This window comes from Eubalaena glacialis, chromosome 2, assembly GCF_028564815.1.
Source record: "Eubalaena glacialis isolate mEubGla1 chromosome 2, mEubGla1.1.hap2.+ XY, whole genome shotgun sequence".
NCBI lineage: Eukaryota > Metazoa > Chordata > Mammalia > Artiodactyla > Balaenidae > Eubalaena > Eubalaena glacialis.
Genome location: NC_083717.1, coordinates 114,014,323 through 114,027,838, shown reverse-complemented (window position 1 = coordinate 114,027,838; position 13,516 = coordinate 114,014,323). Strand labels below are relative to the sequence as shown.

The 13,516-nt window shown below is 37.4% G+C and overlaps 1 protein-coding gene across 2 annotated transcripts in view; it reads left to right on the top strand.

Moving 5' to 3' along the window:
• Positions 1-13,516, top strand: part of CDIN1 (CDAN1 interacting nuclease 1) — a 212,895-nt gene that overhangs the window by 54,244 nt on the left and 145,135 nt on the right. For both annotated transcript variants that reach the window (XM_061182268.1, XM_061182269.1), the window contains exons 2-4: positions 4,243-4,288; positions 5,180-5,244; positions 12,702-12,762. In XM_061182268.1, the coding sequence (XP_061038251.1) occupies positions 4,243-4,288; positions 5,180-5,244; positions 12,702-12,762 (172 nt within the window). The remainder of the gene's footprint in view (positions 1-4,242; positions 4,289-5,179; positions 5,245-12,701; positions 12,763-13,516) is intronic.

The following is a 13,516-nucleotide window of genomic DNA, read 5'->3' as shown; positions in this document are numbered from 1 at the left end:
TTTCCACTTCACATTGTTATTTTCCTAAAAAAAAAAAAAAATTAGTAGTACTGCTGTACCAAGCCTTGATGTCTTATTGAATTCCATTTTGATTTTAGAGGGGAAAAAAAGGCTCTATGTTTCAAATTTGTATGTATGGATGTGGGAGGGAGTGAGGGAGGGAAGTGAATTGCTTTTATGGAAAACCTTCCTTGACTAGTGCCCTGAATCACTGACCACATACAGCCAATGTTTTATTGTATTCTTTCATGGGTTTAGAGAGGTTGTACCTTGTGAGGTCTGCAAGCCTAATGCTTTGTAAGAGTATCTTGCTTTATCTTCTTAGGTTGGTTTACTGCTTCCCGAATTCTAGAAGTAATATTCATTTTGTTCAGAGGATTTCAAGCCCATTAGAGTGTAGACATTGACACATCATAGATTCTATAGCAAAAGGAGCTTGAAAGTTGAATAAAAACATTTATTTCTTTATGGTCTTTTTCAGAAGTTGGGCACTTGAAAGAGGAAGAACTTAAAATATAAGTGTAGTATCTTCTTCCTGAAGGTTCTACTTGCTTTAAGTCTCCACCTGGGAACATCAAGACTTCCCCCTTGTAAGAATGTTGCATTGCAGCTAAGTCTATGCTAAGTTCTGCTTTTAGTCTTTGCTGCACCCATTCAACCCCCTGATGTTCGTTTTCTCTAATATCCTTCAGGTTATTGAGTATCTTAGCTGGATGGGTGTGGAGACATGTTGAGTTAAATACTATATGGGGCACTGGTTTGTTGCCTGTTTACGTACCTGGCATTTGAAGTTTTGAATGCAATATAAAATGAGGGTAATCAGTACCCCATCAATGTTTAAAATCTGTATAGAAAAGTCATTCACACATAGCAATTTATGATCTCTAGGCACATCAGTTTAGTGACACAGTGGTGACACAGACAGAGGAACAGTTTTAAGGAAGCCAAATACAGTAGCTGCCAGCCAGGAAGAGAATTAGAAAGTATAAAAATGGACAGCCCCTTCCAAGTATTGCGTCCTGTACAGGTGCCGTCGTGATAGGGCACCCTGTCTACGAGCCCTCCCTCGATCGTGTCTCCTACTTCCTGGGCACGTAGGAAATAGAAACCTTTCCTTCCTCCCTCCCTCCCTTCCTCCCTTCCCTCACTGCCTCCCCCCTTCCTTTCCCCCTCTCTTCCTTCCTTCCTTTAAAAAAAAAGGACATGTGTTATTACTCAAAAGGAGTATGGAAGGCAGTCACTTCAATTCATGGTCTTGAGCAGCTCAACAGTGTCCTCAAGGACCCCAGCTCCTTCCATCTCCTGTCGCGTGTCCTCGGTGTGTTGGCTTTGTCCTCATGCTTGTTTGCCTGTTTCCCCATTGCTGCAACATGACTAGTGCTGCTCCGTAAAGCCATTTGTCACTCGACTCAGACGAGGTTTTACATAGCTAGTGTAGGAGTCTACTCACATGCTCTTTCTTCTTTTCTCAGACACCTGCAGGGTGAGGAGCTTAATATGGGAGGGTAGCATGGGAAAAAAACACAAAATGATCTTTGAAGAGACTTTGGGCATTTGTGCAAATTAAGTGACTGTATTTTTGAATATGTAAATGGAAAAGACATGTATGCTAAGTGACAAGTGTATGCTCCAAAGTCTTGAAATATGTGAGGATTCAGGGTATCATTTACTTCACTAAATCCCTAGAAAATATGTGAGCACTTGACAATGTTCTTATTTTTGCTTTTTCGCATGTATATGTTGAAAGTTTCCTCTAAATCAATTCCTGTCCACTTTAATGTTTTTATTTTGGAGGCATATTTTCCCATACCCATGACCTCAGGACACTGTGGATGCTCAGTGAAAACTGCTGATGGACTGACTGTGATGTTTAAGATAAGCCTTTTAGTTACGCAGCATCTTCTCCTCTCGTCCTCTCTAGCCAGAAACCATATTCTTTGTGAACCTAAGGAATGTTGAATTTAAACCGTAACTTCTGTGGCTCTCGCCAATCAAATCAAACAGTAGGGGAAACTGCAGTGGGGGGCAGGCAGAGGTGGTGAGTTCTTTGAAGCTAGACCCTCGAGTTCATGATTTCTCCACTCACCAGTCTTTTGCCTTGGGATCCCTCCTCAGAATCCACACACTGGAAGAGAGTAACAAATAATACACACTGGGGTCAGTGTCTTAGTTGCACTAAAACTACTCTCCCGTTCTTTATGTTGTGAGGCTTGTTCACAACGCTCTTCTGTAAGCTTAGCACACACAGGAAGAGCGCGTTGACTGACAAACTACCTAGCAAAGATCAGCTAGTTCTCTACAGCTTTGTCTGGTCAGCCAGACCCAAAGCCTTTTGGCCCCAAGTCTGTCTTTCTATTTTACTATGGTAAGCCATTTTCTCTTTTTAGCTCTAGCCAGGGTTTGCCCCCAGTGTAAACTGGAATTTTCTCTCTAACCCTCTTGGCCGCTGAGAAACCGTGTTGCTCCATAGGCTATGTCCATGGTTTTAGCTGAATTGAATTCTGAGCTGTTTAAGACAGTTTCCTGATTGAAGGCATTATCTTGTCCTCAGTTTTTACAGTGCTCTCAACTCTTGACCAACTTCTCACTTTGAACTGTTTATTCTTGGGCTTATTCCTTCTGCTGTCTGTTAGTCTTCCCTTTCTGAGCGTCTACCATTATCCTTTTGTTTTATTCAGTTTAGTTTCCTCCTCATTAGTCATTGGTCCCTGACTTGCCCATTACGTGCACATTTATTTCCATCATATTGTTTGAGACCAAGAGACTGACATTTTGCCTTCCATTAATTGGTTAACATAAATATATTTTGCTGTGCAATGAGGAGGGCTGTATTTATTGTACATAAATATCTAACATAGTGACTTATTCAGTAGTTTATAAAGATTTGGGTTTAACTTTGCCATTTTTTTTCAGGAGTTGGTTGTCAGCAACCCTACTAGGGTATGTGATTTGCATGTGAAGCTCAGGCAAGCCAGGCATAATAGGAAGATTTTATACATAGAACTGGCTTTTTCAAAGGTGGCTTCCATTTTTAGAGACATTGAAAAAGTTATAATGGATTTATAATTTTATTCAATCATTTCTCAGTACTTTTGAGTTATTAAAACAGTCCTTTAGTAATTATTGGTTTTCCTTGATAAACATTTATGGTGTTTTTTTTAAACATATTCTTTTGTAATCTAATAAGAGTGGAAAGGGGTTAGAAGCCAAATCTGTAATGACATGCAAGAGATGACAGTACTGACAGTGAGTAAAGAAATATGGTGTCATTGCTTTTATTTCATACTCTCCAAATTACCTGTGATGAGCTTAAGCAGTCTCATTCATGAATAGAAAAATTTTAATTATTCACAGTGCTTTGGTGTACTATAAAAGCAGAATTATTAACACTGTAATTTGTTCAGATAGCATTTGGTAGGAAAATATATCAGAAATAATTAATTGTTTTCAAGATATGATAAGGCAGCTGTATCTACAGGGGACAATCAAAAAGAATCGTAGTGGGCTATTGATTGCTTTTTAGAGAAAAAAGAATTCTGTTCCATTTCTAAATGTTAACAATTGCAAGAGGAAAATTCCCACTTGGGAAGAATGTTTTCCAGGTTGCTTTCATTGCCAGGTGTTTGACATTGCATGGAGTCTTAGATGAATAAGGCTTATGGCAGTCTTAGGGAATGCTGTCCTCAAGGACCTCAGCTTTCTGCTATGAAAGCTTCTATTTTCAAAGGAGGCCAGTATCGGTGGGAATGTTCCAGTGGTCTCTGTGCTACTTCTAGTGAAGAGCAAAGTTTCCCCCCTTGAATCTGAGAGACCTACAGAAGAGGATACCTACCTGCTAACAAAATAAATTTCAGAATGTTGCCAGTGAATGAACTGCATTTTCTACTGTTTATGGGATTTAACTATCATTTATCAATGGGAGTAAACCTTGCCTCTTTTGGTCCCTTTTAACATACCTGCATGGTACAGATATGATTTATAATCATTCTAAAGTTTAAGAAAATCCAAATCATATGATAGTTTGCTTTGAGACCATCCATATTTTCCCCTTTCCCTTTTTCTGTCTCCTTGACCTAGCAGCAGGAAGCCTTTGTTTGAGGTGTTCATCTGGAACAACTTTTCCACACTTGTTTTCATGTTCTGTTAGATTACAGGGCAGCAGGCCTACCTTTGAAGCTCCTTTCTCTTTTGTTTCTTGGCCGTGCACTCCAGTAATTAACTTTGTCCTTTTATTTGTTCCAGTCAATCGCAGGCCACTCTGCTGAGCATCTTCTCCCAGGAGTACCAGGTTAGAAGTTTTCTCCTTTGTGAGGGTTGACAGGTGCCTAATTGAATGATGAATGTCCCTTTATTTCTTTGTAATTGAACTGCCAGCTCTCTGATTGGGTTGGAGGATATTCTCCTTTCCACATCGAGCACCGCCTGCGTCTCAGTGGAGGCCTGCCAAGCCTACGCATCCATCTGTCTAATAACATCTAGCCTTTGCTTATTTGGTGGACCTGTAATAAATTATGCTAAACCATTATTATTCTGACAATAATAATTTCCCTGTGTTGCGTGGTTCCATGTGCTAAATGTTTGCTGACTTGCACTGTCAGTGCCGCTTTCCATTGCTGACAGAGATGATGATAAATGACCATTGCTGGAGTGGCAGAAGGCAAGAGAGGCAGAAAATGGAGTCATTTATCATGAGATGACAGGTGTCAGTCAAGTGGCAAGTCTCTCTGGAATTACTTTTTGTAGTTTTCAAATAAGTTGTTTTTAAGCAATGGTCTTCCTGGTTAAAAATGGCAATTGGATTGTAAAACTAGAGTGCAGAGGACTTAGATGGAATTGAATTGAGGGAAAATTAATACAAAGGTTGAAACAGGGAACAAGTTTTTCTTTGCCCTCTACAACCCTAAGCAAACTTAATTTAGATTCAATTACTATGACCCTGTTGGCTTTTACATATATACTGTACCTTGTGGTACAGTCTGGAGACATCCCAGCCACGCAATAGAGATTAAAATGCATAGGTTCATAGAGTAGAAGGGAAAAAAGATCTACCACCACCCAAATCCCCAAACTGTTATTCAGTTTGCCCTTTATGTTAGACATTGGGATCAAGAAATGTGTCATTTTTGTTCTTGAACCTGATCTGTGACACAACATAAAAATCTTTTTTATTTTGTTTCAGAAACATATTAAGAGAACACATGCCAAACATCATACTTCGGAAGCGATTGAAAGTTATTACCAGAGGTATGACCTGCCTGCCCCACTAGAGGGTATCATAATACCTATTAATTGTAATAATAATTATGAATAAATTAGATTAATAAATTGATTTTCTATATAACGTTCCAAGGCATCTTGTTTTAAGTCTCTTATTTAAGACTTCAAGTATATTTTTTTTAATTTCTCAAATACTCTGTTGTATGGATTTAAAGAATATGGTGAGACCATCTTAATTTACATGTGTGTGAAATCTTTACTATGTAAGAAATTGTTCCAGTATTAGAAAATCTCAGTTGGATGCTTGAAACTGATTGTAAGCGCATATCTTGGATAGATGCGTTATGTTCATGCATACGTATATCTACACGTATATGTGAAAGTTCTCAAACCAATTTTGTTTCTTATTTAAATCAGCACGTTGAAAGTATATTAGAAAATAAGATTAAATTTTGGTACAGTTGTATTTTGCATCGTCAGTATTGGGTTAGCCATTTTAGAAAGGCAAAAAAAGATATAAATCAAGTAAGGACATATGGAGACACATAATAATGTACAACTGTCAGATTTTAAGAGGGGTTTATATTTTAAAAGGAAAGTCTTGAGTATTGAATCAATAACATGATGTTCAGGAGATATTTTAATTTCAGCCTAATTTATTATAGTTCCCAACCTCTTGTTCTGAAACAAAAAGAATCTTTAAAATAGCTCCTTTTGTAAAAAATTTTTAAAATTTTGGCTTTGTAATATGAGTGAATGACTTATAATGGTCAATGGTTATGGTTTGCATTAGAAATTATTGGTTGCTTTCTTAAATATTTTAAGGGCATACTGGAAAGGAAAACATTTTGAAATATTCTCTTAAATTATTACGCTTAAGATTGACAGAGTGGGGCTTCCCTGGTGGCGCAGTGGTTGGGAGTCCGCCTGTCAATGCGGGGGACACGGGTTCGAGCCCTGGTCCGGGAAGATCCCACATGCCACAGAGCAGCTAGGCCCATGCGCCACAACTATTGAGCCTGCGCTCTGGAGCCTGTGAGCCACAACTACTGAGCTCACGAGCCACAGCTACTGAAGCCCACGCGCCTGGAGCCTGTGCTTCTTAACGGGAGAGTCCACCGCGGTGAGAGGCCTGTGCACCGCGGCGAGGAGCGGCCCCCACTCACCGCGACTAGAGAAAGCCCGCGCGCAGCAACGAAGACCCAATGCAGCCAAAAATAAATGATAATAAATAAAATAAATATTTAAAAAAAAAAAAGATTGACAGAGCAATCTTTCTGTGGTGAGAGTGACACCACTGATTTTAGATGAATGATTTTTATGCATGAAAATTCTATGAATTAAATGAATATGCAGATAAAATATTGGTATTATGTTTCTGTAAAGTCATTTTTTTTTTAAGAATTGATTGTTTATTGAAAAGTTATTGAAGTTAGATTTTTTAAAAAGTATTCACTATGCCATAGTGGTAAAAGATATATTCTGCTTTGAGTAGAAGTGTCTGTTAAAGAAATATACATGCGTACACAAACACACATACACACTTTTATATCTAGGAGAGTTACTCTTTAAGAAGTCTTTGTAAAGTTTGAATTGATTTATTCAAAAGTCATAATCTCAGTGAAATTAACATTTAAAGTCATAATCTAAATCATACGTATAAAATTGAGAAAGGCCCATGAAGTGCTGTGAAGCCAACAACTGCTTTGGCAACCAGACTCTCCACCGAAAGACTGAAAAGTGGCTCACGTGTCAAAAAATACATTCTTATTTATAAAATTTATAGTGTTAGGCTTTCATATAAAAGTATGGTTCTAGTCCAGATTTTAAGGCCCAGTTAACATCAACAAGGGAAAATAAAGCATTTCCTAGAAATTTGGAGATTTGCTAACAGGCCATGGGGCTGCCCTCTAATAATCATTTTTTTCATCGTAAAAAGGCCGTTTTAATTAGATGATTTCTAAGATCTCTAAATGCTACTTTTAAAAAATTTAGTTTCACTAAAAACTATATTTGAGGGGCTTCCCTGGTGGCGCAGTGGTTAAGAATCCGCCTGCCAATGCAGTGGACATGGGTTCGAGCCCTGGTCCGAGAAGATCCCACATGCTGCAGAGCAACTAAGCCTGTGCGCCACAACTACTGAGCCTGCGCTCTAGAGCCCGTGAGCCATAGCTACTGAGCCCGCGTGCCACAACTACTGAAGCCTGTGCACCTAGAGCCCACGCTCTGCAACAAGAGAAGCCACCGCAATGAGAAGCCCGCACACCACAACGAAGAGTAGTCCCCGCTCGCCGCAACTAGAGAAAGCCCGCGCGCAGCAGCGAAGACCCAACGCAGCCAAAAAATAAAATAAATAAATTAATTAATTAATTTTTTTAAAAAAAAGTATGTTTGATTTCTGAGGTATGAACATACTTTATTGGATTACCTGGTTAGTTTAGGCCAAAAACAAAGATCTTTAAGTATGGTTACTCGAACAGTTGATTCAGTAATAATGAAAATATAGAAACATATTTGTATTTCTTTAAGTTTAGTTAAATGTGAGAACCTCAATTACTTTGAGGAGTCACGACATTTGAAACACAATCTTGAAGTTAGGCTGTAGTGGACCGACTAATAGGAAAGCAGTCTGACTAGTTTCTTATTTTACCACCCCGCTTCCTGACTTTTCTGCCCTGCACTTTGTGCTTGTAGACAGGCTGTGTTGTTACCTTTCAGGTGATTTGACCTCACAGGTCTCTTGTTCTAAATGTGCGGGTTGAATGTCCCTGTATTCTCTGTGGTAAATTGGCCTTGAAAGGTTTTTGTTTCCCAGCTGATTAGAATGAAGGCAAAATTATATCAAAACATACTTAAGCAGTTTGACAATCTCAACAATTTCTTCCTTTTTTTTTCTTTTATAAAAGTAATACATGCCTATTGTGAAAATTAAGTGCATTTTTAATGGTATAAAAAAGAAATGAATGGATTGCCCATAATTGTGGCACCCATAGATAACCACTGGTGTTTTTCGTTCCAGTCTTTTGTCAATCCGTTTTTACATAGATGAGGTCATCCTATATATGCAACTGTGAATTCTGAATTTGATACTTGGAAAAATATATATGACATGATATTATTTTGAAGAGAGCATTTTGTAAACATTTTTATTTTATTACTTCATCATATGAAGGTATCATAATTTACTGAATTATTCCTCTGTTGAACATATATGTTTCCAATATTCTGATATAGATAATACTGTGATACATATTTTGGTACATAAGTTTGCATTTGAATTAGTCTCTTAATATTTCTGTAGATGGAATTACTGGTGCAAACAATGAGCATTTAATGATTTTATTATATGTTGTCAAATAACCATCTAGAAAGATAGTAATGGTTACATTTCTACTAGCAATATCAGAGAATTCCTGTGTCTCTGTATTCTTGCTAGCATTGAGATGTTTTCAATTCAGAATTTGAAGTCTGTATTTAAGACCATACAATCCACAGCGTGATTCCATCATGGTTAACTGAAACTTCAAAGTATCCAAACAACAGTAGAAAATGTTTTCCTAAGCTTTTGAATTACTGAGGAAATTTCCTCAGTTCTTCATGTTGTGTGTGTATAGACACAGCTTGTTCATGTTGAAAAGAACTCTCTATTCCTTCCCACTGTACTAATGGCATTTTAGTTCTAAACAGGAAACATACTTGGTAAAATTTATTTAGATTTATCTAGATCAATGCACATGGGCATATATGTGCACGCGCACACATACACAAACACACACAAGTTGGTCAACTTTACAAGTTTCCTCATCAATAGCAAAGTTTAGAAATACTGTCTCTCATCTCCTCCCTTCTCTCAACACACACTGTTTGAGGGGCCAGCTTTATTAGCTTTGGAGAATCAGACCAGTTGGATTTTATTCAGATGTTCACATGGAAAAAAGGTTAGTTCAAATATGTTACTGATATCACGTGATACAGATAGTTTCTAAAAATTTGAACCACTTTTTTGTTTAATTAGCACCATTTACTTTGCATTCACTGTGTCCCATCTACTACGCTAGGAACCAAGTATAAGAACCACAATACCTGTCCTCAGCTGCTCTGTTTAGTGGGAAAATAGTTGCATGCATGGAGATGGATTCCAGAGATTTTTGATATAGAATCAACAAAGGTGGTATTCAGATGTAAGCTTAGTGAAGAATTTTGGTAGATTTTTGAAGTTTTACCATTATAGTTGTTATAAAAATATTAAGATTAAATAAGTTTGCCTTATATTTAAAATCAATACATATTATTTTTAATCTTAGATGCTAACAGATCTTTCACACTCAAAAAACGTCATAAAATGGACCTTCTGGGAAGATATTTTAAGGATGGTTTCACCCACGAGATATACATTTGTTAGTCCTCCTGTGGCAAAGCTGGAGGATGACATACAGTGTATGCAAAGTAATTTCAATTTGCAAATAGGCATCAGGAAGGTAGCCCAGGTCACCTTAATGTAGTGTTCAGGATTACATCTTTATATCCCAGTTACAATTCAGATCTTTGCTAAGGACCTGTTGGATGAAGGTTCAACATTGATTTGTGTAGCCCTACCCCAAGGAGGGAGAAATAACCCATTATAATTGTGTGACTAGTCTATGCTGTAAGTTTGCACAAGATGTTTTGAGGATGGAGAGAAGGGTAGCATTAGGAATTTCTGATTGTGACCTTACTGAATGTTTTCTGTAATTATCATGCTCCTTTGATTGCATATCTAAAAATTTGTGTAAACCTGATCTGTCACTTGATATGGGGGACAAAGTTCCCAGAAAGGACAAATGCAACTTCAGATTAATTTTAACTTAATTTCTTTTCCCTAGCACTTCTGAAGTGTTATAAGGTATAGGTGGGAAACAAATTGGAGAATAAATACATTTAGAAGCAAGTCTACCCTTTTCAGCATATGAGGACACCTCAGTAGGCTTTGGGAGATCAGCGGTCCATTTCAGAGATTTACTGCTTACCAGCTAGGGGAGCCCAGATGGGTTTCATCAGTACTCTGGAGTTTGGTTTCTTTATATGACCAACTGGGAAGAGTAATCAAACTCATAATTAGGAATTTCCACTGTATTAAGTATGAACATGCTTCAAATATTATATAGACTATACAGATATAGGGGGCTAATGTCATTTGACCAACTCCTGTTTCTTTAAACTTAATAGAAGTGTTCTATTGGTCATTACCAGGATTGTGATTGATGCAGCATTTATATGAAACCATATAATTTGGGCTCAAAATGATAGTTTCCAGGCACAGGCGGTGATCTGGGGTCTAGCTGTTCTTTTTCATTCTTTCCAAATTAACCCCTGAGAAGAGGTTCTGCTCTGGTCTCACTAGAGCCTTTCCCAGTCCTCAGATAGCCCAGGCATATTCCTGACATTTGCACTTACTGTTCTCTTGCTGGGAATGCTCTTCCTCTCTTGGCTTGCTGCTTTCCTTCTTGTGGGTTTCTACTTCGGTGTCACTTCCTTAGAGAGGGGCTTCCTGACCAACCCATCTAATTTATATTATATTGTAGCATATGTTATTATTTTATATATTTATTTCTCTTTTTCTTCTCTGTCTCTTCACTGTTATGTAATCTCTGTGATGGCAGGAACCAAAGAAGTTTTGTTCCCTTCTGCTTCTTTAGAACCTGGAATAAGCCCTGACAACTAGTTAGCTCTCAAAAATATTTGTGGGATAAATGAATGTTAAGTAGAGAGTTGTAAAGATATACTATTGTCAATATAGGCTTAAATACCCTGACTGAGAATCAGAATGCTTAATGAATGTGCGCTCTGGTTAGTTGCTCCGACTTGACGGAACTGATTGTTCCTTGAGCAGACCTATCAGTGCAATGGAAGTTCTGTAAGTTGACATGAAGGTCTTAGCTGACCTATTTCCCAGGGATCTTTCTCTAAACCATACTTGTGTTGTTTGTTTTTATTTTTGTTTTGTTTTTCCCTTGCTCCTGAAATGAAAGTACTTATTTCCCAGTTAGATTCCTAAACAATTTATTCAAGAAAGGGCCAATAGATGAAAATGGATTTATTAGAATTACTTTGAAGTTATAATAATCCTGAGACTTTCCCCACCTTAAATAATTTGATTTTATTCCACTTCGTTTATTGGAAATCATACATCTTTATAAGCATACCTGTGAAATAATGTAATTTAATTTAGTATTTGCTTCTGGCAGTTACAGGGAAGACCTCACCTGTTGACTTTGATTTTTACTATCAAACAAATGTTGTTAGTTTATTCAATCAAACAGTATACTATAGAGAAAATGTTCATACTTAATTTTATTTTCTTGCCTAAAATGGCTTTTTAAAATTATTTAATTACTCATTTATTAGAGAAAAAAATATGTATTCAATATTACAATATAATCACCTATTATAAGCCAAGAACCGTGCTAGGCATAATAAATTGAATAAAATGAAATTCTTCTACCTTCATGGGGCTTTCAGCCTTACAGTCGGGATGGGTTTGAGATGGACAAGTAACTCAGCAGATACAGTGTTCTGGGCTAAGTGATGGGGAGACGAACAAGGCGCTCCTGGACTGCACATGAGGGGTACTTAATGTTCTCCCAGGTCATGGTGGATGAAAAAGGCGACACGCAATCTGAATCAGGAGTTATCCAGGTGAAGGGCTGGAGTGGGGAACAGTGACTAGAGATGAGGCTGGCTGAAGAGAGTAGGTAGGAACCAGATTATGAAGATCCTTACGAGAATTTTTAAGTGGTTATAATTTAATCTTGAGATTTAATGTGGGGCTTTTGAAGTGTTTTAAGGAGGAGAATGGTATGTTCAGATTTTTGTTCCAAAAAAAAATCACTCTGGCTTCCACGTCTGGGATGAATTTGGGGAGTTTGTTTGTTTGTTGTTTGTTTTGCAGGGTTAGGGGATGAGGAGAGCTGAAGGTTGTGACAGAAATCCAGAGCAGATAAGATGATGGCTTGTATTACCTATTAAAGGTGTGCTGACCCACTGATGAAAAGTCTGTTCCATTTTTTTCCTAATAAGGTGTCAACCAATCCTATGAGCTAAAAGTAAATAAAAAAGTGATATACTTGCATGGATGTGTTTTTCAGGAGTAAACTTATTTCCTTCCCATGAGTGGCTGTGGTATTATAGATAAAGCCAGGGTGATAGGGATAGTTCTTTTCAAAATCACCTCTGTGTTCACTTTACATGTTAGGAGGTGAACACAAGGGAGACCTGTGTACTCAGACCTCCTGTCCCCAGCTTCAGTTAGTTAGTTGCCAGTGGTTTTGAGGTAAGTTGTTTTTGTTATTCTTTTCCCTTCAGTGCTTTCCTATGACAGTAGCATACTTTCACTAGAGTTGAGCGTGGCATTTGCCCAGGAGAAACATGTACACACAGGGGATGCTGACAAGTCTATGCTGGCCTTTTCTTGTCACTGCATTACCACTTGGCTTTGTCTTGTCTAGGTATCTGAATGGAGTGGGGAAAAATGGAGCTGCCCCAATACTCCTGGAGCTAGCCAATGAGGTAAAGTTATTGTTATTATTTTATTTAAACTTACATAAAACCTAAGGGGCCTATCTAGAGTAGCTTTGCTTAGAATTATAATTAACCTTAAAAAAAAAAAAAAAGATTTTGAAATGCAGAGCAGATAAAACATTTTATCTTAGATGCAGTAGACATTTAAATTGCTCCCTGGTCTCTTTGTACTTTTAATAATTGGACCAAGAACTTCATATATTAATAAATCAGTTAACATAATTAGTCTACTTCTTTTAAAACACATGTGTAAACAGCTTCTTGGTTTCTTATTTTGTGGGAAATTTCAACCAAACAGCTCAGGACATGCTCTTCTTTAGATGTGTTGTCTTAATTTAGTGTGAGACATACCTGTGTCAAGTACAGAGATGTATGCCAAGAAAATCTACGCTGTCATAAAAATGAAAAGAGAAATTGTGTACCTAAAGATGTAACATTTACTTGATTCATTTATTGTTGTTGTTGGCAAACTTTTATTATAATAAAAGATACATGCCTTCTAGAAAAGCCTTTCTTTATGTGAAGAAGCATACTCTTCTTATTAACACCAAGCATGAAGTGATTTATTGAACTTATCTGTTAACTCTTATCTGCTTCTGTTTGGGGAAACAAATAATAGTCTTACATTTAAAAAAGGAAACCCCAAAGACTTCCCATGAATGAAGAAGCTGTAAAAAGTTCATAATAGCTGCAGAGAGCATACAGAAAAAATAAAATATTTAATTCCGAAACTTTAAAATAT